This window comes from Myripristis murdjan, chromosome 16 (assembly GCF_902150065.1).
Source record: "Myripristis murdjan chromosome 16, fMyrMur1.1, whole genome shotgun sequence".
Taxonomy (NCBI): domain Eukaryota; kingdom Metazoa; phylum Chordata; class Actinopteri; order Holocentriformes; family Holocentridae; genus Myripristis; species Myripristis murdjan.
The window spans coordinates 27,471,143-27,496,991 of NC_043995.1; the positions used below are offsets into that span (position 1 = coordinate 27,471,143).

General features: G+C 41.3%; 1 protein-coding gene across 1 annotated transcript in view; it reads left to right on the plus strand.

The window, feature by feature from the left end:
- The window catches only part of plcl2 (phospholipase C like 2), a 53,416-nt gene that overhangs the window by 15,498 nt on the left and 12,069 nt on the right, over positions 1-25,849 (plus strand). The window contains exons 3-5 of the mRNA XM_030072279.1: positions 11,711-14,194; positions 15,624-15,827; positions 23,091-23,166. Of these exons, the coding sequence (XP_029928139.1) occupies positions 11,711-14,194; positions 15,624-15,827; positions 23,091-23,166 (2,764 nt within the window). The remainder of the gene's footprint in view (positions 1-11,710; positions 14,195-15,623; positions 15,828-23,090; positions 23,167-25,849) is intronic.

Consider the following 25,849-nt stretch of genomic DNA (forward strand, 5'->3'; position numbering starts at 1 on the left):
GGACCTTGATGGTGCTCCCTTTTTTTTCGTCTAGTTTCCCCGGGTCATGGGAATTTTGGAGTTTCGGTTTCTACTTTCTCCTGTCATGCAGTGTGTTTGGCCGGGAAACGAGTGACAGATGAGTTGTTGGCAAAATATGAAGCTTTCAGAGGCAATATTCAGTCATACTATTTAAGACAGTCATGCAAATCATTAACAAGTTGCACTTTCCTGTTTAAATTTGTATCCAAATCAATGGGTCTTGTTATCGTCCCCCTTAGTCCTCAATAATCGGTGACCTTCGTCCAGGCTTTCTACTCTGTAAGGAAGAGAAATTAGTTTTCTTGGATGGGAAGGGTGGGATTGTTCAAAAATTCTATCAGAATCAGAAATACTTTATTGATCCCCGAGGGGAGATTTTATTGATTTAAATTTTTATCTACACCAACAGTTTCGGCATTAAAGATAAAACTGCTATCCAGGAAATAAAACGGGAGGTCATTGCTCTAAAATGAGAAATGGTGCTGCGATTATTCTTTTGACATCATTCAAGTGAAGCTATGTCATGCGATTTTTGCACATTTGTGACTCCAGATGGAAGCGAGAGATAATGCTTTTAATTTGGAGGGCTTCATTAAGCAGAAATCATGTAAGGTGACATCAGTAAATTGATCACAGCGTGCTCATGCATACCTGGGCAGTCCGTAATTGCTTCATAGCAAAGGATACCAAGGGCACAAGAGGGAACACATGTCAAGTTGTTGTCTGCTTTGCTCTCGATGGAGCTCCCTCGCCGAGCCTTGAAGGAGCAAACTCTATTATTGTTATGACAATTTCACATTTGAATTTTGATTGACCACTTCCTGTGTGCAGTGAAGATTTCCCATGAGCGGTCATGCTGGGCGCTATAATTGCATTTGGGCAAATAGGGCGAACCTACAGGGTCTCAATTAGGAGGAGTGGGATGTTCCTTTATGTCACTGGCCCACATTGTGGAGTAGTTGGATAAGATGGGTGTATTTTTGAATAAAAATGTCAAATTATACAGCTTAAAGTAGGCCGCAAGACATACGCTTCATGAAAGATATTTTTACCTCTGGAATTTGATCTGATTTAGCATTCTTGGTGTAATCGCTGCACCTGTTCATACTGAAACAGCTAAGCCTGCAAGCCAGTTTTCCCAGCTCTTTGTAAACAAAATTGGGATACCTTGCATCTCAGGATTTGGTGTAAATGGACAAGAGCATGCAGCTGATAATGATGCACAAGAGCAGGTTTCAATTCAGCCATTTTAGAAATTCATTTCCTAAACACAGAACGTCCATGAAAAGAATACCATTTTGGATACAGTTCTTATTTTAATGATTATTTTGTTATAGGCCTGGCACTTGACTATAACAGCTTGTCAACTCAAGGAATCTAAAGCAACACAAATAATAGGAATATTGATAATCAGTGAACAGACATTATAAGAACTGAAAATAGCATCTGTGACTGTGTGTGTGATTGTGATCAGTGTGTTGGTTTCAAATCTACAATTCCCAACCCAGTGGAGGGTAAATGCACACCAGTGAAGCCACTAGCTGCGTCCCAAATCACACACTGCATCCTTCAAAGGAGGCAATGTGTGATTAGGGTGTGGTCTTAGGACGACGCAAGGCCTTGACCCCCTAGCTAGCTACCAATTGCGAATTGGGACGATCTACTGAGGGTTCCCCTACATAACCAGGGTTCCCCTACATAAACGGGGTTCCCCCTAGCATCGCCTCATGAGATGAAACAGCTGTTGCTCCTTTGTACCATTAGTTATTGTAGACATTAGGACCTATTTTACTCAAAGTAAACATGCAAGTAGGCTTAATGGTACTGGTCAGCATTGGGCCGTCACTAATCCTATTTTTTCTTTTTCATACTGGATTCGTCTAGGCCTAGTCCGTGTGCAGGAAATAAAGGAAGGTTCTCACAACAGATTGCAGTCGAGGTGTTGAGCAGCAGTTCAGGGACTGGCAGCGGGTCTCCCACAGCTCAGACTCAGGTAACATGATGACACCGAGAGGAAATAGAAAGTCAATACTGATCTCTGCCTGGTGTGTAGATTTGCAGTAAACATGGTGAAAGAATAACATGTAAGTGCACCTGTGACCTTGCGGAGGACACGTTGGACGGGGATGGCCTTGTCAAGTCAAGGTGACGTGTACGGTTTGTAAAGGAGGCAGCCCCTGAACTGGAGCACGGTGTGTGTGAGTGAGATACTGTGAAGAGAGACACTTTTACAAGCGAGTGAACGCAGAATTTAAAGCTAAAGAACAGTGTGAAACTAATTTAACTTTAATTTGAACAGAGAGGTAATGAGGAGAAGGGAGAAGAAAATGGTGATGGAGCCAAGGTGACAAGTAGAAGACTGAGTTGCAAACAGTCAGGAAATGGAGCCAAAATCAGCTAGTGTTGTGGACTCACACACACACACACACACACACACACACACACACACACACACAAAATGGCTTTTGCAAGTCCTGTTAGGCCAATCTGGAGGTAGCAGGCAGTTCTTCTTTTGTTATTGGGAACGCCCATTTGAAGAGAGAGACTGTTTTAATACACATCTCAAGGAAATGCATTAGATGTGGTGACACATACACACACACACACACACACATACAAAGGAGAACACTGACTCAGTATTTACAAGCATTTACAATTTAAAAAATACATTTTTAATTTGTAAGCGAGCCCCATTTCTCCCTGCACTCCTGAATTTTAAGAATTTGGAGCATGTTGTCCTATGAAAAAAAAATGTTGCTGCTGAGCCCAGATTTTAGCATTTTATTTGTGAATGCTGATAAGTGCTGAGTCAGTATTGCTCTGTTTTTTTTTTAAGGTTAAAAAGAAAAAAACTAAAAAAAAAAAAAAAAAATACCAATCTGCTTGTTGTGTGCAAGCTGCATTTTTATTTGATATATAGTCCATGATGAATGCATCACATGCCATCAACTCTCATTATTTGTCATGCTTGTGGTACCTTGCAGTCTTGCTATCTCTTCTACCAGACTACCTTTTTTTTTTTTTTTTTTTTTTTTTTTTTTTTTAGCACACACGTTTGCCAGCAGCATCGTGGCACAACACATCCAGCCTCCTAACTCCTGGAAGTGATGTTTGGAGGATATTCAGATTCCCCTCATGAAGGCATGATTCAGCAGAATCACAAACTCCAATCCTTTAAGAAACTTGACCTTTTAATAATCAGCTCTAACTTACCTGTTCAGAACTCACTGTCTTTTCATTGCGCCACGCCTTCATGTGTCATTATTATGTAAAAATCCTGCATTAATGCATGAGGTCCGTTTGAATTATACTCAGCTCATATTCAGTTGTAATTTTTTAAGGGACGCCGACAGCCTGTGTGTCTTCAAGCAGGGGTCCTTCACAAAAGAAGAGCTGCTCGCCGCCTTCAGATCGGCCTTTCAGTTCGTGCAAACCATCAAGTTGTCAGTGTCAAGTCAAATTTCCTTTTTCAGCGGTAGCATGACTCAGCAGCAGCAGACATTAGCTCCGTTTTCTTCACTTTTTACAACTGTGTCATCACTTTGACTCGTCACCCTCGCTCCATCCCCCACATCATCATCATCATCATCATCATTATCACTTGCACCATCACCTTTCCACTTAAACTGAAAGTGAACCGATCAGATAAAATCTCTACTGATTCTATATATGCAAAAAAATATATACTGCATATGTTTGTCTTTGTATATGTTTGTTTTTTTGGTGGTGGTGTTTTATGTGATCGTAATTAATTGCATCTGGGCTTTTGGAAATTCATAATAGTGAGATATGGCATAAATGTTGTTTTTTTCCTGATTTTAAAGGCTGCATTACAGTAAAGGGATGAAATTTTCTGAACTTATTAGACTGTTTAAGCTGTTCTTGTCATCCTAGCCACTTTAGTAATGACTGTTTATGAAAAGTCTCTTGTGTGTAAATATCTTATGAAAACATTAATAATCGTCCACAGTGATATCACAATATCAATATCAAGGTATCGGGTCAAAGACTTTATGATATTTGGTTTTGTCTATGTCGCCCAGCTCTACATTTGCATTGCTAATATTGAATATTGCCCATGCACCGATACTGTATGCTCTGATAAAATGATCAAATACAGTTATACACAATTCATCGTGCAGCTCTGTCTTCCATTCTCAGCTATTTATTAATTGATTACATATGACCACCTTACCAATTGTACAGAATGTTTTTTTTTATCTTAATGTTTTGGAAATTTCACATTCCTTGAAGTGGCTGTACAGAGAGTAAACTGCAGCCACGCCTGAGGTGAGGAGTTGATATATTCTGCAGCGTAATTGTGGCGATGCTCACCATCGGGACGTAGGTAAAATGCTTTGGACCGGAGAGTAATGGGTCCCCTGTGACGTCCTCAGTTGTACAGACGGTCCATTACTGCTCACTGAGCCAGAAAAAAAAGGGGAATTCAGTCCATTAGGGGATTCGGATTCCTATGGGATCCGTGAGCACATGGGCAGAGTTTGTCTATCCCTCTCCCTGTCTATCTGTCTTGCTTTCTCTTTATGTCTCTGGCTCTCTCCGCCTCTCCCTGCCTCTCCTTCTCTCACATATACACACTGCAGTGAAGTGGTATGTGGCGGCGAGTGGAGACATCAAAGTAATTTCCCCCTGCCAGGGAGAGCCTGATGGGATTAGCTTTGTTATTATGTCTTTATTATGGAAACACCATAAGAACAACTGATGTTACCCCTTTTATGTTTTACTGACTTGCCTTCAGAGTTTTTACTGTTTGTTTTCATCTTTCAAAAGAACAAGGAGAGTCTAGAAAAAAAAAAAAAAAAAAAAAAACACCCAAAAACCTCTTTAACAGATAATGAGCACTGTTAAGTCACAATTATACGAAAACATGAGGTAAGCTGCAATTAAACAGAAAATGACTTTTCACCTTGCTGGTTAATTTCCCATATTATAATGTACTCGATTTAACAGTAAATGCATCATCACATCATTTTTCACTTTCTTGTATTTATAAAATCCTCTCGCTTTCACTTTCACTTTGCAATGTTCAGTGTGTTTTAATCAGGAAATTCATGACATACCAGTAGGCATACAAAAAAATATTATACTAATGCCATCACAGATTATTTGGTAAATCCTCCTCCACCCGTCACATCCCATAAAAGCTGGTACTTGACAGCTTTGAGAGTGGCACAAGGGGTCATCATGTCACAGTGGGGCATTTATGTCCGGATTTCACCCCAGAAGACACCATGGTTGTGGTCCCAGTGACTGAAATTGATCATTTTTGACGGTAGCAAATGACTTGGTGCATCATTTAGGCCTGTCAGTACACTTAATTCACCAGGTGCTGAGACTTCTGGTTTTCAAAAGTGACTTTCTGGCCTGTTTGGTTTTTTGGAACAAAAGCTTCCTGCTCGCTGAGATTTCAAGATACTCCCAGCCGAGCTGCGCCAGAGACCTTTCATTTCCATTTTTTTGCTATTTCTTTTTTGCCAACAGAGGTCAATAAAAGTCAGAGTTTACTCGATGAGCTCTTAACAAGGAAGCCCAGTCCTATTTTACAGGAAGGGCAGTTCAAAGCCACGCTTTATAAGATTGATCAAGTTTTTAATTGGGGCTGTGTTTTCCGTAATTACTGGGATGTCCAGTCCTCCCACTCAAAAGCTTATTTGCCTGGATAACATCTTCATAGTGCCACATTTTAGTGTTGAACTTTGTGAAGACAGACATGCGATGATTAGCTCCATTTGAATGTACAAGAATATTCTGTACCCTGTAAATCAAAAAGTTAGTGAATCTGGAGCCAGGCAATCTGACAGTGGGCATCTGTCCTTTTTAAGTGCCAGTAATGGCCCAATAAAATCACTCTTTTTACTAAAGAAAATGTCCCGGTCCATCTCATTTTCACCAGGGCCAGAAAAGGGGGGCTGTTACATAAGAACGTAAAAAATAGTCACAGGAAATAATAACAGCAGAGCTGAGACAGAGCTGTGGCTGTGCTGTATTGTTTTCTGGCTTTGGTAGATGAAGTGAGGGGAAATCCTGTGGAGGATACCTGGCATGGCAGCCCGGGCCATAAAACAGGAACCAGAGACAAACCACCAGCAAGCAGCGACTGCACCTTGAGGTCAACAGGAATAGAAGCACTGATTCCAGACAGTCCACATACTTGCAAGATCAAAAGGATTATCTGCAGTCACACATTTTAGCTGGAAACTGCCCTTTCGCCTGACGAACTCTGTTTGAGCAGCAGACAGTTTTAAACACTGGGCTTGCTTTGTGAGCATTTTGCCTCAACTTTTTTTCTGTCCCTGGTGCATGAAAATGCCGTGTTTACTCTGTATTTATGTGCAGGAGCGCACCACCACAGCGAGGAAGTTATCACCACTAACAAAAATATGAAACTACAATTAGCCTTGGAGCATAGTCTTACTATCATGTCAAAGTTTGATAAGTGTAAATGTTTTCTAAATATGATGTGTTTTACTATCACTGAAAAACATTTTAACTAGCCTACAACTTGAAACATAACTGAAGCACTGACAAATAAAATCAAGAAAACCTGAAGGACAAAACAAGAATCAATCCCCTCAAACACCACAGCTGCATAAAATTGCAGAGGAAACACAATTCTCCTGCTTGCTCCTGTGTGGGAGGAACAGATGAAGTGTTGAGAAACTTCAAGGTGGATTTCTGCAGAAAAATCTGCTTCCCCATCGATTGCGCAGGCAGTTTTCAAAGTGGTGTCGGGGGACGCCCAGGGATCCGCGTGGGGGAGTTTAAGGGCATCCCCGGCAAAATTAAGAACAGTTTGAATTCAAAAAGGAGGCGACTGTGTGATGGCCACCAGTCACAGCTGGATGATAAATGTTGTAAGATTGGCTGACCACTGTTCCAGCTCATCATCATCACATTATTGATCGGGATTCATTTTTTTATGCTTACGTGCTATTTGGCAGCGGTGGAGTGCCTGCTTTTTTATTTATTTATTTATTTAGTTTAATAAAGAGCCGGCTCATCAGTTCTTTAAGGGGATTGAGTTGCTGGGAACATGGTGCAGAGAGAGATTTAACCAGGTCCTTTTACTCTTTTATGAGTGTTTTATTATTGTACTCATTTGCTGTTTCCAACTGTTAAACACTGACAGCTTTCATGTGTTATTTTTTTTGGCATTTATACCAATTTTATGACTCAAGGGTGACTCAAGGGTGGTGGGATTTCAACCAGTTAAATGCATTGTTCAGAGGGCACAGTATTAAATATACAAAATTTTATTCATGCGCTACCAGGAAAGTGAGCACCTCAAGCACAAGCCCGTGCCAGATAATAATTATGTTTGCATAAGAACGATTTTCCCACATTTTCAAGCACGGTGGAAAGTTCATGTACAACGCTGAATTTCAAGCACTGATCGGATTGGTGATCAACTAAACTTCATCCACTATAATTGATCCCAGTGAGATAATAGAGAATAACTTTGAATTGGATGATTCACTCTCGATTTATTGAAACAAAAAAAAAAGGCCCATAGCATAACTTGTGTGTTTGTGTGTCAGCGTCATGAAAATGTTTTTTCCACTTTGTGCTGTGTGTCCGACCACCATGGCCAGGCCCGCCGCCACAAGTGACATGTTTGCATCGGGGAGATTTACTGTCAGGTTACTTCTGAAAACCCCGCCTGTGTGCGACATGTAATGGCACAGTTGAGAGACAGTTGTGCATCTGTCACGTTCTTCATTTAGTAGCTATTTCAGAGATTTTTTTCTCCAGGAAATTGGGACTGAAAACCCATTAGCATAAGAGCCTTGTCAAACAGTTCAATCACTCATTATTCTTACTGCGGCTTACAGATGTTGCTGGGATGGCTTGCCAGAACTGTTAAGATAAATTATTTCTTTATTTTCACTTGCTCTGCCTCCAGATGTTAACAGTGAACTAATTTTTCAGGGAAAACAAAAAAATGGGGAGAATATAATTTAGTTATTAGGTCATTTAAAGACATTTAATTAGGTCATTTAAAGCGACATTGTGGTAAGCCAGCAGAACGGCGGCCACTCTGGCCAGTACTCTGGTACTGATTACTGTGTTACAAATACATGCTTACATCTGGTGCATGTAAACTGATGCATATCACATGGCACTGGCAATGTTTTCTAACCTGAAGCTGAGATATTTTGAAATGTCCCTCAGCAAAACATCCTTGGAACCAGGATCCAGCCACTTCTTGTCTCTGTCACAGGCCGTGGTTAATATACCACAGAGATGCAATAGATAATATATAGAGACTAGAATAAATTATGAGAGTGGAGTAGGCTGTGCAGATTTATGTTCTGCTCAGTCTTTTATCGCTTTTTCTCTTTGCTTGCTGGCTTTCAGTTGACTGTGCTCTTTTTTTTTTTTTTTTTTTTTTTTTTTTAAGCTTAGGATGTTGGATCCTTGTCTGCCGATGTTGATCATTCACCTGCCATTGCAAAACTAAAATACAGTCATTGCCTGCGTCTATTGTGTAATGTAGCTCCACTTCCTGATGGTGTGACTCCACTTCCTGTGTGCCTCACATTACAGTGAGATCTCCTGCAACTGTACTGTACCTGCTTTTCTCCTTATGCACTCACCAATTAATCACTATATGATTGAGTGTTTTATTTCTTCATGTAAAACCCACACAGTTAAATTTTAAGCCTCTAAAATCTTAGACTTTTCCATAAAGGTGACATAACTTCTCATCCTCGCTCCATTCAAAAACTTAAATCATATATTATAGATGGTCCACTTCCATGTCTGACTCATCTCAAACACTGTATGGAAGGTCAGCACAGCCATTATGACCTCTTCACATAGTGTAAAAAATATGAATAGAAGTGGCCCATGTCTTGCATCATCAGCCAATCATGTTCCTTATAACTGCATTTCCTTTACATAGAGGTGATTGCATGGTATGTAAGTACATATGCATATTTCAGTGTTTTAAAATGCTATAACATATTAATGAATTACTGATGTAGTGAGTGACTATACTGCTATGTCTTATGGAAGGCATAGGGCATACTGTGAAAAAGAAATGACACAGGTAAAAGTTGAGTATAGTGTCAATAAATGTAATAAATGGCTGTGTTTACATGTATTTTGAAAGATTGTTTTGGCGCCATTGGCCTTCCATAGTGTTGCAGTATACAATTCAGTTACAAAATTAAAGCTAAATATTGCATTTTGCAGTTTTAGAGAAAATTATTTCTCAAGATGACACAGATAGGGTAAGTCCTCAGTCGAGAGGCAGATTTGCACGGCCACTAAAACATGTTCGTTGTCGGTGAAATGTAGCTCATGATCTGCTGGCAGTGTACAGCTAAAATACTCACACCTAATTTATCTGTGTGACTGGCTGTTTGCTCAAATGGCTTTGGTGAAGTGTTAGGCACTACAGTGACGTGATGCATGTTCAGCCTCCACCTCGTCCCTCCATGAGTTTGTTTTGCACAGAGAAGCTTTTGCATCACCCAGTAGTTTGATCCCTTTTGTGCGCCTGCAGACCTGTGATAGGCACACTCTGTGGTTGTTATCAGACAAATTTAATGTAATTTTTATGTATTCATTATATTTTTGTTTTATTCTGTTTTTTAAAGTACAGTCAGACCTCAGTCAGTCTGTGCATGTGTCTTCAGGAAATCATCCACTCGACTGTTTGCCATTGTGCTGTTTCTCTTATTGTTATTCATGACAAGTAGAGGTGGGTCTGGGGAAAAAAATGGAAAAGCTGAAAAAAACTTTCAGCACCTATTTTAGAGCTTTTTCTTACATTGAGCGAGATTTTATCAACTGATTTGTGACCTTATAAGTCCTTTCTACAGCCTGTTCTTCCTGCAGCAAGCTTTTAGCACTAGATACTGTATACCACAGCAGTTTCAACAAGTATAATAGACATGTACACTGATGATAATATAAAACCGTTTGTCTTATTGTACTTATTACTTGATACTAATTTTGAATCCAGAAATTGGTTTAGGGCCTGGCACTCTGAAGGTCATGAACTCTTGTTCTTTCACGAGGTGATAATGTGCACATCATCCAAGCATGAACACGGGATAGGCGGGGGTTTAGCATTGCAGGACCTTTATATGCTCCATTGGATAATTATGATCAAAGGCTTCCCCTTGAGTGAAACTGTAAGTAATTATTACCTAGGCTGCATCAAAAAGTTGCCAGTGATGTAAGCAACAGCAACCAATCTACATAAACCATTAGCATTATTAAACTACCATATGATAGCATGTAGGCCTTGGGTTCAGCTGGTGAGAATAATTACATCAAAGTTTTAATAAACCAAAATATAGCATTAAGTCCTTGTGCTTGGGTAACATGTTCCAGTAGAAAGGCACAGGATTTGTTGAAAATGTCAGAAATGTGGCCACTGTAGACGACTAGGTGTGTGTGGGCGATACACTCCTGAGGGAGATTCAGCATTATTCATCCATAATACACAGTGACAGGTACCTTAAGTCAACTAACACAGTTGCTTTTGGCGTTCTGCATGGTAAATGTTCTCAGGAAACAGGGAATAAGGAAGGAAAAAATGTGCCAACAATATATTAGAGAAGGCAGTGTTGTGTACATCAAGGAATATTATGTACATCAAGGAGTGTTATCAGCATCAACTGTAATGTATGGCTCAACCTTAATTGGATTTTTTATATATATATTAAAGACTTGAGGGCAGAATATTTAATTGAATTCCCTTTATGAAAGATATATTGTCTGACTAAACAAAATGTTAAAGCTAAATATGCTCCATAAATTGATTTTACCCAAGGGCAAAAATAGTGATGCCTCAAGTGTTTACTGTACAGAGATGAGGTGTTATATTTTTAAACATTAATAAGTTTTGGTCTGACTGAGTATGCTCTATTTAAAACAAAAGCCTATACACCGAGGTCCAAAAAAGTGGTGGCCAACCAAGAAGCTCAGACCGATCAGACTTTGGTTTTATTTAAACTATTCCTAAATCTGATTAACTTAGCATGTGAGTGTGAAAAACAAATTACGATCAACATCAGGAGCACAAAAAAACCTCTTAAAAACATAAAACGTGACAGTGGCAGGCCAAAGAACCCACACTACCCACATTCTGCTCTCTTGAAAGCAGTGCTTTGGCTGCCTCCATTCATTGATATGAATGCAATATAATCCCAGGGCTATGCTTTGCCTGGGCTCAAGGTTCAAGTGCGTACTTCACCAAAATGTTGTAATTATTTTCTTAATTGAGCCAAGGTCGGTCTTATGCTTATTTCCTCTGGGTCTGTGAGGTTAGAAGGAGAAACAAACACTGATGTGCCCCTAATAAAGGACAGAAAATACCAGAAAGAGAAGACAGACAGTATAGGGTGATATAACAAACAGCCAGTCCAGTGGTCCTATCTCTTTATTGTTTTGTCACATGAAGATACCTAGTCAAGATACCTACACCTACTTTATGAGATTGAAAAAGTGGGAAAAAATTATTTTACCTTGTTTGAAAAAGCATTTCACATCACTGCTACCAATATAGTGGGTAACCAGATATATCTCTGAACGTGAAAACTTGCAAGACTAACACTTATCATTACATTCATCAAATGTTAGCATTTCTGTTATTTAGATTTAGATTTGTTGTTTATACTTAAACTTATTTTTTCCTTTTAATCTTTTGTAGGATGGCTCAAGACAGCGTAAAGAGAGGAAGAAGACGGTGTCATTCAGCAGCATGCCCACTGAGAAGAAAATCAGCAGTGCAAGTGACTGTATCAGTGCAATGGTAGATGGCTCAGAGCTGAAGAAGGTGCGTTCCAACTCGCGCATTTACCACCGCTACTTTCTCCTTGATGCCGACATGCAGTCTCTGAGATGGGAGCCCTCAAAGAAGGAGTCAGAGAAAGCCAAAATTGATGTCAAATCCATCAAGGAGGTTCGGACAGGGAAAAATACAGACATGTTCAGAACTAATGGAACCTATGATCAGATATCAGAGGACTGTGCTTTCTCAATTATCTATGGAGAGAACTATGAATCTCTGGACTTGGTGGCAAACACTGCAGATGTGGCCAACATATGGGTTACAGGCCTGAGGTACCTGATATCCTATGGAAAGCATACCTTGAATATGATTGAGAGCAGTCAGAACAACATGCGCTCATCTTGGCTGGGTGAACTGTTTGATGAGGCAGATGTTAACAACAGCAAACAGATAAGCATATGTGCTGCTGTGCAGCTAATCAAAAAGCTTAACCCAGGGCTTAAAAATGTTAAAATAGAACTGAAGTTTAAGGAGTTTCACAAAGCTAAAGACAAAGTTAGTTCTGATGTGACAAAGGAGGAGTTCATTGAGGTGTTTCATGATCTTTGTACAAGACCGGAAATTTATTTCCTCCTTGTTCAGTTCTCCAGCAACAAGGAATTTCTGGATACTAAAGACTTAATGATATTTTTAGAGGCAGAGCAGGGTATGGCTCAAGTGAGTGAGGACACCAGTTTAGAGGTCATTCAGAATTATGAACCCTCTAAAGAGGGCCAGCTCAAGGGCTGGCTTTCTCTTGATGGGTTCACAAATTACCTTATGTCGCCAGAGTGCCATCTTTTTGACCCTGAACAAAAAACAGTGTGCCAAGACATGAACCAGCCCTTGTCCCACTATTACATCAATGCATCACACAACACGTACCTGATAGAGGATCAGTTTAGAGGTCCTTCTGACATCACAGGTTACATCCGTGCCCTCAAGATGGGCTGCCGCAGTGTAGAGCTAGATGTATGGGATGGGCCTGATAATGAACCTGTTATTTACACTGGTCACACCATGACCTCACAGATAGTTTTTCGCAGTGTCATTGACATCATCAACAAGTACGCCTTTGTTGCATCTGAGTTTCCACTGATACTGTGTCTGGAAAACCATTGCTCCTTAAAGCAGCAGAGAGTCATGTTTCAGCACCTGAAGAAGATCCTTGGGGACAAGCTCCATCTAGATCCGCCCAAACCTGAGGACTTCTACCTCCCATCCCCCTCTGACCTGAAGGGCAAGATTTTGCTGAAAGGTAAGAAACTGAGCACGAACTGCACTGGTTCAGAGGGTGAGGTGACAGATGAGGATGAGGGGGCAGAGATGTCTCAGAGGATGAGCATCGAGTCTGCAGAGCAACAGAATGTTGCACCCAAGAAATTTCAGCTGTCCAAGGACCTCTCTGACCTGGTGACTTTGTGTAAGTCTGTAGAGTTCAAAGACTTCCCAACATCTTTCCAGAACCAGAAGCACTGGGAGCTCTGCTCTTTCAATGAGGTCTTTGCCAGTCGCTGTGCCAGTGACTTTCCAGGTGACTTTGTAAACTACAACAAGAAGTTCCTAGCTCGAGTCTACCCTAGCCCCATGCGGATTGACTCCAGCAACATGAATCCTCAAGATTTTTGGAAGTGTGGCTGTCAGATAGTGGCAATGAACTACCAAACACCTGGCCTGATGATGGATTTAAACATTGGATGGTTCCGTCAGAATGGAAACTGTGGCTATGTGCTGCGTCCAGCCATCATGAGGGAGCAGGTTTCGTATTTCAGTGCCAACACTAAAGATTCAGTGCCTGGTGTGTCCCCACAGCTCTTACACATCAAAATCATTAGTGGACAGAACTTTCCCAAACCCAAAGGCTCAGCTGCTAAAGGTGATGTAGTAGATCCTTATGTGTATGTGGAAATCCATGGCATCCCTGCCGACTGTGCTGAACAAAGGACTAAAACAGTGAACCAGAACGGGGACAACCCTCTGTTCGATGAAAGCTTTGAGTTTCAGATAAACCTCCCTGAGCTGGCCATGGTGCGCTTTGTGGTGCTGGATGATGACTACATTGGCGATGAATTTATTGGCCAATATACAATTCCCTTTGAGTGTCTCCAACCAGGCTTCCGCCATATACCACTACAGTCTCTGACAGGGGAGGTTCTGCCACACACCTGGCTATTTGTTCATGTGGCCATAACCAATCGAAGAGGAGGTGGCAAACCACACAAACGAGGACTGTCTGTTCGGAAGGGCAAGAGGAGTCGAGAGTATGCCACCATGCGAGTGCTGCTGATCAAGGCTGTGGATGATGTCTTCAAGATGGCCGTGTTGCCGTTGAGGGAGGCAACAGACCTCAGAGAAAACATGCAGGTAAGAAATTTTAGATGATGAACTATGCCAGTTTGATATGGCTGTGTGCTCAGCTTCTTATGTGTGCACCGCTTGGCCAGCAATATCATCATGGATGTGGTGTGTGAACTACAGCAATTCTTTTTCCATATCATAGCATGGGAATGTTTTGCTTTCAAAGAACAGACTGAAGGAAACTGACCCCCAAGTCAAGCATAGATCGTAACCAGATTTGCTACAAAGTCTGAGAAGAAAGACCCCTTTTTGGCGAGGGAAAACAAAGCCACTAGCTTTGAGTGAATCACATTTTATCCAATCCTTATGTGTTGTGCAACAGTCAAGACAGACTTCAAAGCTCAGAGCCAGTCTGGTGAGAACCCAGTTTGAGCAGCAAAGCCAAGAAACTCATATTCAGAAGACCAGGTAGCAGGACTTGAGCATGTTTAAATAATATTTAGTGGGAAAAAAAGCAATGATGCAGCACTTAGGGCCTTTCCTTTGGTCCACAGACAGAATAAACAAGGTATCTCTGTATTTCTTGATTGCCTTATTTAGGGGTTTTAACCTGAAAACTTTAGCTGGTTTTAGTTGAGTCCCATTCTAATCTGTCAGTCTTGATTTTTTTTTTTTTGCTATTGAGGAAGTTGTTCCTCTGCAGGGCTTATGAAGGCAGCCTAATTGCATCTTTTTCACATTTCTGTCATGTTTGCAGGTCTTCTATCCTCATTATTTTGTAGCCTCTGAAAAGGCACTTAAGAGATAATGTGAGAAGGAAATGCTATACTTGACGATCACAACCCTGTGGTTGGTCTCTGGTGCTGTTTCATTAGGCATTGTGTATTAGGATTTATTTTGGTAGCTCTGTTTATATTGCAGTCATTGTGTGATAACAAGCCCCTGGCCTTGAGACTGTAACACATCTTGGGCGTCCCCCATCACTGTTTGTCCTGACGGTTGTTTATATAGGGTTTAAATTTGGCCTTTCACAGGAAGGTTAAGATTTGTGTGGCTCTGTGTGTGCCGCATTTCCACATGACACTGGCGTCCCTGCAAAGAGGAACGACTAAGACTAAGAGTATACGAAGTATGTGTATGTGAGTGATTAACAAGTACCAAAATGAAAGTTCTCACAGGTAATGAGCGCTCTTTCAGCCACTTCCTCTGATAGGGTGAGACTCTGTGGTGATGGTATTCTATAAATAGTCTGAGTGGTGAAATTTTGTAAAATTAAAGAACAATGAAGGCTTTTCAGCACTGGTTACCTTTAATCGCATTCTAGGAATTGTTTGTCCAGATCAGCACCAAGTATTAGCAACAAAATATTAAGTTTTACAATTTTTGAGTGTATGCATGGTTTAATATGTATCACTGTAAGCTCTTCACACTTTTACCTCAGTTACATCCTGCTTAGCATGCAACACGCTAATGTAACGCTGTTGATTTTCTACAGAACGCCATAGTGCCCTTCAAAGAGCTATGTGGCCTTTCTGCAGTAGCTAACTTGAAGCAGTGCATCCTGGCCCTTTCCCCTCGCCTGACTGGACCCGACAACAACCCCCTTCTGGTGTTCAACCTCAAAGAGCAGTACCCCACCTTGGAGCCCCAGGGGCTGCTGCCAGAGGTCCTCAAGAAGGTGGTCACCACCTACGATATGGTGAGTAGCTGGGAAAAAGCAGTTCGGTTTTGTTTATTTGTGCAGTGAAAAGGCACAAAAGCAAAAATGACACATTGACACATTATGAAAACACAGGAAGAAGAGAAACAAATGACTAATTTGTGCATGCATGATTAAAAAAATACATATTATACAAACACTCCACCTAAAAATAAACAAAACATAGAAACAAATTAGTCCACATTGTTTGCTCTCCAATTTCCTCTAGAGTCCCCAACAGAAAGTAAATATCTTGCTGCTTTAGTTACAGCCACATAATTCAAGTGATTTATCATGTGCCTTAACTAGTACATACTTCTTTAAAATTGTAAGATAGTTGGAGCTTTTTTCCAAATGAAACATTTTTGCATGGTTTAAATTTTTCATCAAAGCACCAATTCACATGTTACCTGTTTCTGTGTAGTCCTTGAAAATTATTTGACTGGTCATTATAAGCAAGTGAGGGTCAGAAAATAATGTCACTGTATTTGCCACTAAAACTAGCTCTCAATCAAGTAACAGTAGAAACAAATATAAGTAAACCTAAGCAGCCTTTTATCCCTCTACATCTGGGAAATTAAATTTTTACTCAAATATTCACCTGCAGTCCATACTTTGAAGAAACTTTATATACGGCTAAAGCGTGATACCAACACACAGAGGTCTCCAGAAAATAAAACATAGGATTTCCCTCTGTTGCACTGTGCTGTTGCATGTAGGGCCATAACAAGTTCAACATGTAGCAGATGTACATATATGTGACATCAAAAATTATGTGATGCGACAAATTCCTTTCTCTTGTTTCTGAATAAGAGCTGAATGTTCACTGACCCAGCTCTCCATAGGCACAGGAATAATTTGCTTCTGACACATAAATTTAGTTGTGTTTCTCTGTAAACTGTCAGAGATGTCATAGGATATATATCTTGTCATTTTTGGTGTCACATAACTTGCCAGTTCACATATCATGATTTGCTAACTCCTGTTTCATATTTCTGTCAAGGCTATTTCTGGATTTTTGCCTTGGAGCAACATGAAATCTTATTAAGATAATCTTAACTCTGTTCGATTGTGTTGATTAGGTTGCTTGATTAAAGTCATTTTCTGCTGTGACAGTGTTGCAGAAGAATGTTTTTACAGATATTTTGATAAAAAGACGAAATCTTTTAGTTTATTTCTGCTTTTTAGATGCTAACAAGGTTTTCTCCTGGCTCCAAAACAGGGGCTGGTGCATCAGCACAGCAGGTCTGGGTTTGTCATCGCCTCAAGCGTAAATTAAACTCCTTCTCTTCCAATTTATACTTTTATGGACACTGCTTTTGGCATAGACTAACATTGTCCTAGTTGAGGCAGTCTTTAGCTGTTTAAATCTAATTTTATTCATATTTATGGGTAAGAGGAGCAGAACCAGACACATAAGTTTGTCAGTATTAATTCATCACTTCATTTCGCTCCCAGCGGGGATTTTAAAAAGTGGCTGGGATCTCTTTGATTCCATGAAAGATGATTACCATTTCCCTCACAGTCTCAAGCATCCCTTATGTTATAATATTAATTTGTTGTTGTTGTTATGATTAATACATTTGAGATTGAATCAGATGTTATTTCGCTATAATAAATGAAACATGGACAATAAGGAGTAACATGGACATAAACATGGATGTGAAAAATCCCTCTCTCCCTCGCTCACTCGTTCACAAACTCACGGTTGTTGAGTGAAAACACTCTCAACCAGGATAATTCACTCACCTCCTCTCTGCAGTACTCCTCAACTGTGGAGGGTGCTTGTGTGCCCTTTTTCATTTGACATATTTGGGGAACTTTCATTATAAAAAAAAAAAAAAAAAAAAAAAAAAAAAAAATCATAAGCTGTTTAACGAGAATATCCACTGAATGTTCAAAATATTGGGGACATCTTTTTGTTTCATTTTAAAAATCCTTTGCCACCTCGTCTGCTTCTCTCTCTGTATCGTTTCCTTTGTGTGTGGTATACTCAGGAAACCTTAAACACACACAAGATCAAGCTGCTGTTGCGTGTAGCTGTTGTTTGGTTTCAGTTCACTCAGTGTCTTTGCTCCTGACTGCGTAGGAACTGCTCTCTACCTCAGATTTCAGAACGGGCCGCTGGCTAGATCCCTGCCCATAACGTTACTAACCCTGAGTGCACACTTTAACATTACAGCATTACTTTGTCCTTTATGCAGCACTCATTTCTGAAAAGACTCAAAGTGGGAAACTACTTTCACTACTGACTGTCACTTCTGAAAGAATGACAAGCGCCCTCTGTTGGTAGAAGAGTTCATCACATCACCTTCTGCTCTGGCGTCCTTACATAGGCTTCTATTTAAAGACCGTACCATCCAACCTTCTGCCAGTCGCTGAGCTCCACTATACTTAGGTCCTGCTCTCCAAGCTGCCAGTCACAGCCACCTACAACCAAGCTGAAGAGAGATGTTGAACAGAATTTGAATGTGCCTGGAAACCACGTTCCTCTCAAAAGGTGCAAATTTGAACGGATTTATGGTAATTTTAACAAAGCGCGTGCCAGCCAAGTGTTCACAAGGTGGAATTACATACAGCAACCAACTTAGAGAGTTTTCATGGAGCGGTTTTTCACATTTTTCAACATGAATGAGAGTGAATGGGCCTTGACATCCAAGCTACCAAGATACACATTCATGCAATTGATTTTTGTGGCAGCCGTGGCACTAAATCCAACTTGTATTGCGTTAGAACTTGAACCAATTGATCATGGAGCTGCATAGACAGCAAGGCACTCTCAGAGAAGATATGTCTGCCCTGATCAAGATGTCAGTCCAGCCTGTTCTATCCTCCATAGACCCGCTTTGCAAACAAATAAATGCTTTCCAGAGCTGCCTCGACCACATGGAAGCATCAGCTGATGAAAATTGTGAAAGATTCACCGCAGCTGAAGCCACCATAAAATCGCTGCAGACGCAGAATAATTCATTCCTGGGCCGCCTCGATGACCTGGAGAATAGATCCAGTAGGCCAAGCTGTGAATTGTAAATATCCCCAAGGGAAGCGAAATTACAGGATGTTGTGCCAAAAAGTAATTGCTGTTCGCAATAATCACAGTTATGTCCAAAATGGTACAAATGACTGGAGTAGAGCAGAAAGCAGGTGTCAAAGGGATAATTGCAAAAGAGATATTTTTTTATTTTATATGTAACACACCTGTCAACACATATGTGCGTCCTGTTAAATACAGTCTAGTTTCCAAGTATAGGCCTAAAACAGGGTATTAGACATACCAAACACTTGTAAATATCAGAAACAATACTAGAAAACACTTCTTCGGCCACAGTTGTGATGATTCAGGTATAAGAAACGTTACGGTTTCAAAAAGACATACCTTTACTATGGACATAAAGTTGTGTGAATTTGCACATTTATGTCTGTGTTCACTTACTCCATGTTAGTGTTACAAATTGTTTGTTTGTCAAATTGTTGTGTGGCATTGGGTTTTACCCTGCTACAGAGAGTTAGTTATTGGTTATTAATTGTTACTAAAGACAGTAAGAAGTTAACACCGTCCCCTCTCAGTACATAAGGACATAAGGAAGTTTATTGTCATTGTAATTTCAACAACGAAATTGATTTTGCCACTCTCATAAAAGCAGCAAAGCACAAGATTAAAATATTAAAGGTACACACAGCATAAGGCGATGGGTAAAAATGACAAGAATAATAAATAAAATGCAAAATAAAAAGTAAAAGAGTGAGGAGTAAATTGTATCTCACACTTTTTTTTCATCATAATTTTCATTATATTCCACCCAGGGTCGGCTAAGTTATGTGACACCTAGTGGTACAATTCGGTATTACCAGTCTGGTCCGGTGTTTGGCTAACTATGAAACTGGATTAATTTTTTTATGGCCCAACCGGATTTTTATTAAGGTTGTTCAAAATTATTACAATTACAGTGCAGAAAAAAAGCTCGCTGACACTTACAATGTGAATCGTTAGGAGAAAGAGCTCCTAACAGCAATGGGAGACTTTGATTCCAATAAGATCAATACCTGGGCTTAGTCTGTACTTAATGGGAACATAAAGAGAGGGTTAGGTAATGGGGCTGGGGCTCTGTTAAGTAATAAAATCAATGTTAACAACGGACTGAAGTTATGCAACAAGCCACTGAGGCTATTCTCAGACAAAGCCATTACCCTTACAACAACCTGTTCTCTTGAATTGATTCTTGGTGCATTATGAGCACGTCAACTCTGTACCTTTTTATTATTTCATTTGGCTAAAAACCCTGGCAAAAATCCAGCAGCGGAAACAGAGCCACCAAGAATTGCGCAGCATATGCCCCCAGAATATTAATTAAATGCACTTTTAAGGATTTCACACTTTGGCATTGCTGTTTGTGCCCAGCTGTTTTTGGTGGCAGGCACATTTGCGCGATGAACAGAGCAGAACAGAAGGTGAACACACACACTGGCGAGGCTATCGTTTGTGTCGGAGGAAAAGGTCAAAGAGCACAAACAATGTTGGTAGTGCATTAGCATCGCATTAAGTCATTTGCTTAATGCATTCGTAATGCCTTCTTCCACATTGCTTTTGAAGTGGCTCTCACACAGAGACCAGAGATACGCAGACCTATGTGACATACATGGTGCAATGAGTTGACAGAAATTTCACACATAATTTAGCTTTTAAGCGCTACTGCTCAGGGAAACGCTGTGAGGAAGGATTCAAAGCTTTAGGCTGTGATTAAGGGGTTGCCATTAAAAGTACTAACTGTACCCTACTGTGTATTTCTTATTTTTATGGTGCACTTCATCTCTAAGGACTCCAAGATGAACATCTGAAAATGGGGTTACGCTGAAAGGACTCAGACACAGACCAATTAAGGTGACCCCTCTGCTCCGTTCAGACTCAAAATGGAGGACTAGGTAATTGGCCCTGATGGAAAGAGTGCCGTGAAAATTGAGCTGGAGCGAGGAAGGAGAAAATGATAGGTGTCTGGGGAGTGAAATTGCATAAATTAAGAGCAAGGGCTTAAGCGGTTTGAAGCTCCTGGCCTTGATCATCAGCAAAGTGCCAGAGGAGACAGGGAGCAGGAAGGTGCAGAGCTGGAGGGGAGCTAACAAATCAAGAGGCATGAGTGAATGACGAGAGGGAAGCTGAAAGAGTTGTAAATAATGCATGAAACAGTGCGGTTAGAAATCCAGTGTGTCAGAAACCACATTGGGAGTAACGCGATGTGTTGTTCTCCTAATTGGCAAGAGTAGAAATTGGGTCTCCATCGCTCCTCATTTATGTTTAGAAAAAAAAAAAGGTAAGGAAAGCGCCAACACAATACCAGCTCAAGAGAATAAGGACCAGTTTCTGGACATTGTAACAATGGAGCGGAAAGGGCAGTGGCTGTAGAGCTGAATTAGGAATTGATAAACTTGAGACTCTGAGTCCACGAGACTGCCAGGCCTCATTACTTCATTGGACAATAAACTAAATCTGTGGCTTTTCCTATTGCACTTGAACCGGGGATATTTGAATTAAATATACATCCATTTCATGTACTCAGCTACATATTTTTAATAGCCTTGTACAGATAATGAGCCTCCATGGACTCTGAAATCAAGTTCAAGATCAGTTTTTATTAGTTCAGTGCACAGTTGTATTACCAAGCTAATATTTTTTAAGATGAAGAAGCATTCGTGACCCTGTCAGAAGCAGGTAAAATGCTAAATACACCAATTACCTTAGCTAGCATTTAGTGTGCAAATGCAGCACATAGTCCTCCCACTTACCTCAGCATGGGCCTCGGAATACATGTGAGATGCTGGCTCTGCCACTAAGACAGTAATTTCTTCACCCATTAGGGATGTAATCACAGTGTGCACGACAGGCAGAGGCCCTTGCGACTGCAGCTGTGGAGTGGCAAACACAAGCCTGTGCACTTAGTTACGACTGCTTCACAACACAAGGAGGACGCCCCGGATAGGCTTGTGAATCCGTCTGTGCCCTTTGCAAAATTTCAGCGGCCTCCTGTGATTGTGCTTTGAAAGGGGTCATTGTCGTGGTCACTGCTTTTTTTTTTTTTTTTTTTTTTTTTTTTTTATTCCCCCCACAGACTCTTGACTTGACTCTTGTCACATTGAGCTTGAATAAAATGGCTGTTTTTTCCCCCTGCCTTCTGTCTTGGCAGCTGAGCAGATCGGCCTGCCCACATTACATGACCTTGTGGTGCACTTAAGTCACTCTGGGAATGTACAAGTCAATCACAACAATGCTGCAAGCATAAAGCCCTGGTGGCCAAATGCACTAATGAAATCGGAGGTTGAGCAACCATGTTAGCTCACCATTAGCTGCGTTTCAAAGGGTGGAGGGTAGCTATTTTTAGGGTGTACATCATCCCCTTCAGATTAAACGATTAATTGCTATCACAGAGACAACAAGTCAGAAGGATCCAGATGGTCTTTCAGGCGCTGCGTCGCGTAGTGGTTATTTACCAGCGTCTGTGACAGCGAACATACGCGTCATTAACCTCCTGAAACACCACCGTGTCTGCCCTCGCGTGAGGAACCCAAAGGTTTTTAGGGTGGAGTGACGAGGGTGAGGGGGTTGGTATTTAATGTGTAAATGGATTCCCAAAGCCTTAACTATTTGTGATGAGAGCCGCCATGAGAGTTTGAACCGTCGGCAGGTCAGCACAGTTTGTGCACTCAATTAAGGCTGAGCCCGGCGCCAGAGGAGCTAAACTTAGCTCGTTCCGCAGCTGTAATTCCACAGATAACATGGTAGCCAGCGAGCCTCACAAACAAGGCTTCGCATGTTTTTTTGCGACTTATTCTCGTCATAAACAGGCTCCCTCGATTAACTGCTCGTGCTTTTTGAAACGGCTACTTACACTCACAAAATGACAGTCTGAAAACAAAGCAAGGCCTGGAGATAGTTGTTTTCTTTTTTCCATCCTGAAGAATCCACCATTACTTTTAATAAATGCAGCCGGAATTGGTTGTCTCTTGTTTTCTCTCTCTCTCTCTCTCTCTCACTCTCTCTCTCTCTCCCTCTTCTTCCCTCCAATTTTGGCTTTCTCACATACGCTGGAGTGACCTCGCCCACCAATATGCCTGTAATAACAGCTTGTTTTTCTGCGCCCTTGCCTGGATCGAGACACCCGGCCACCAGATGAAGTTTGCTCCTCGGTGTATTGTGGGATGCCAGTTTTGCTTAGGGGAAAACACGGGTACATATGAACACAAATGTTTGTCTTTCTTTTTTTTTTTTTCCAGATGATCCAGACCAGCAAGACTCTGCTAGAGAGCTCCGAGGGGGTGTACGAGAGAATTCTGCAAACCCAAAAAGCAGGTAAGAGATGGTCAGATATAAAAAAAGGAGATGAAGGAGCTGAAAAAGCCCATAAAAGGCTTTGTTTTCTTGACAGTGTGACGCCAGCCCTCGGATATCTTTCCTACATGGTCGCCTCCTTCCCACCACCTTTTCCTTTTTTTTTTTTCTTTTTTTTATGAAGCCGTGGTGCAGAGATTAGTGATAAAACCGATCATATTTCTCCTTTTCACATTAGTGTTATTAACATTTGATTCATGTTCAAGCATGTGACCCGGGCGCTGCTCTCCTTTGAGAAGCGCCGGCTCAGACAGGGGTGTTTGATTCCCGCCGCCATCCGTCCCCGTGCACTGTTCTAATTACAAGGGTTGCATTGAAGTTCGGGGAGATGAGTAGGTGGAGTAAACATCTAGGGCCGGACCGAGGCAACATCAAAGATAACAGACAGCGGTCCGTCTGTGCCTGTGTCTTGTCCTCCACCCGACTCGCGCACACATCAAATCCTGCTAATAACAAATGGAAAAAGAATAATTCATAAGAGAGAGAGGAAACAACTTTATTGGACCGTTGCGGCATTAAGAGGTCAGCGCTTTTGCTTCAAAATGGCGACGTAGAAGTGTTGCACATATTTTCCTGTAGATTTTTATCATTTCTTTATCTGTTGGTAGGGAACGAGAATCGGGAGCATTGTCGTCCTATCTCCTTCCGCAGCCTCAGGAAAATTGTAGCTTGTGCTTGTGAGTCGTGTTTTTAATGCCTGTTTTTCCAGCTGTGAGGTGGGAAACTCAACTCAAGGGAGAATGGCCTTCTGGCCTCTTGTGATGTGTCGAGTCAATCCATTTCACTTTACCGGGGAGGAGGGAGCCCAGCACCGTGATTGGCAGCTCATCAATAGAGTCTCTGCCTGAATCAAGAACAAGAACACACACACACACACATGCACACACGCACACACACACACACACACCGCACAAAGCCGCAGGTGGAAAAAATCTTGGCTCAAGATGTCAGAGAAGACAGAATGCTCTCCCAGTATCGTCCCCTTTCCAGATCACTAGGAAGTTATCAGGAAAACTTGAAAAAAATCTGTGCCCCCCTTTTTTCTGTAAAAAATAAATAAATAATAATAATCAATAGTCCATAACCAGTCGTGTTTTAAGAATCCAGTGAGAGTGTCTACACAGACCTATGAATAAACAGTGGTTAATGAGAAAAAAAAAAAAAAAAAATTCTGATGCTGATATGGTTTACCAGGCAGCACTTTTTGGCAATGAATCCTCACCGAGCAACATGGAAGGCTAATTTATCACCGAGTAAACCTGCTGGAAGCACCGAGTGAGGGTGGAAGGGAAGAAAGACAGGCCATCATTACCAAGGCTCAGCTTTATTGGTTTCCAGATGGATGACTTATAAAATATTCATTGTCTATTGTCTTGGCACATCAGAGAGGAGGAGGAGTGTGTCTTTTAACCAAAGAGCACAATGCAAATCAAAGGCTTTGCACTGTTGTTTCCTTTTAGTATTCAGTTCAAACACCTTGCAGCCTTGAACCCACCAGCGGCTTTGGAGCGAAGATATGAGCCGGCGAACTTAATGGCCTCAAAACAGACACGAGAACCCTCCGCCTGGATCTGTACTGCAGGGAGCTGAATGTTGGACAGCTTCCATTTGCCAAATGTGTAAAAATAGCTACTGTATGAAATGAATGAGTTGTGTCTGCATGGCCCCGGCATAATGAGCACGTTTCCTCTACACAGCCCTCATGAGCATCATCCTTTTCAAGACTGCCGGCTATTTTTCCCCTCAGGTTTTCGGGACCTTTTGTCTCTCTGTCTCATCTACGTTTGCAGCTGCACACTGCGTACAAAAACATTATCTCGGCCCGAAATAGTTCCAGTTTCACATCGAAATTCCATCTTGATTACGGCGGGACAACGCGGTCGGCCGCTCCGCTGCGGTGGATTGTGGGAATGCGCCAGCGTACGTCAGTTTTGTGGACACTTTTTATCCAAAGCCCCCTGAAAGGAAACTTTAAATAAACTGTAAACAACCTTTTACCCTGGCCGTGTTAAGATAACGAAAGATTAAACCTTAATGATTCCCATGGGAAACTGGGTCATCGCAGCAAATAGGATATAGATAAGAATACAGCAAACGGAACATACCGAAGATAACACAATAAGAACATACCGAAGATAATACAGCGGGAACATACTGGAGATAGTACAATAAAAAAAAATAAAAAAAAAAAGAACACCCTGAAGATAATAAAACTAATAATGAGGCTATCTTCATACCGCATCTTCATTTGAATGCCTCAGATTGTCTTTCGCCCCGTTCACATTAGAGCTAAATATGGCCGCGGCTCCTCGCCTCAGCACGTTAATCCGTCAAGTTCTTAATCAGTGCAACGAGAGCCTCTTAACGAGAGCGGCGTCTAGTCCCGCCGAGTCCCGCTAATAACAGGTGGCCGCAAACAAAGTGACTTGCTACTATGCAGATGAGCCCGGCTGTGTGGGCATGGAGGGGAATGGGACTTAACAGCAGCCGGTTGATATGCAGCGATAAAACCTGCGCAAGACTGGAAACGCACACGTAAAAAAAAAAAAATCCCTCAAAACAATGACAAGTACAGTGACGCTGTGGGAGGTGGAGGATGAACTTGGTTAGTCACTGAAACCAATTGAAGAAATTATTATTATTA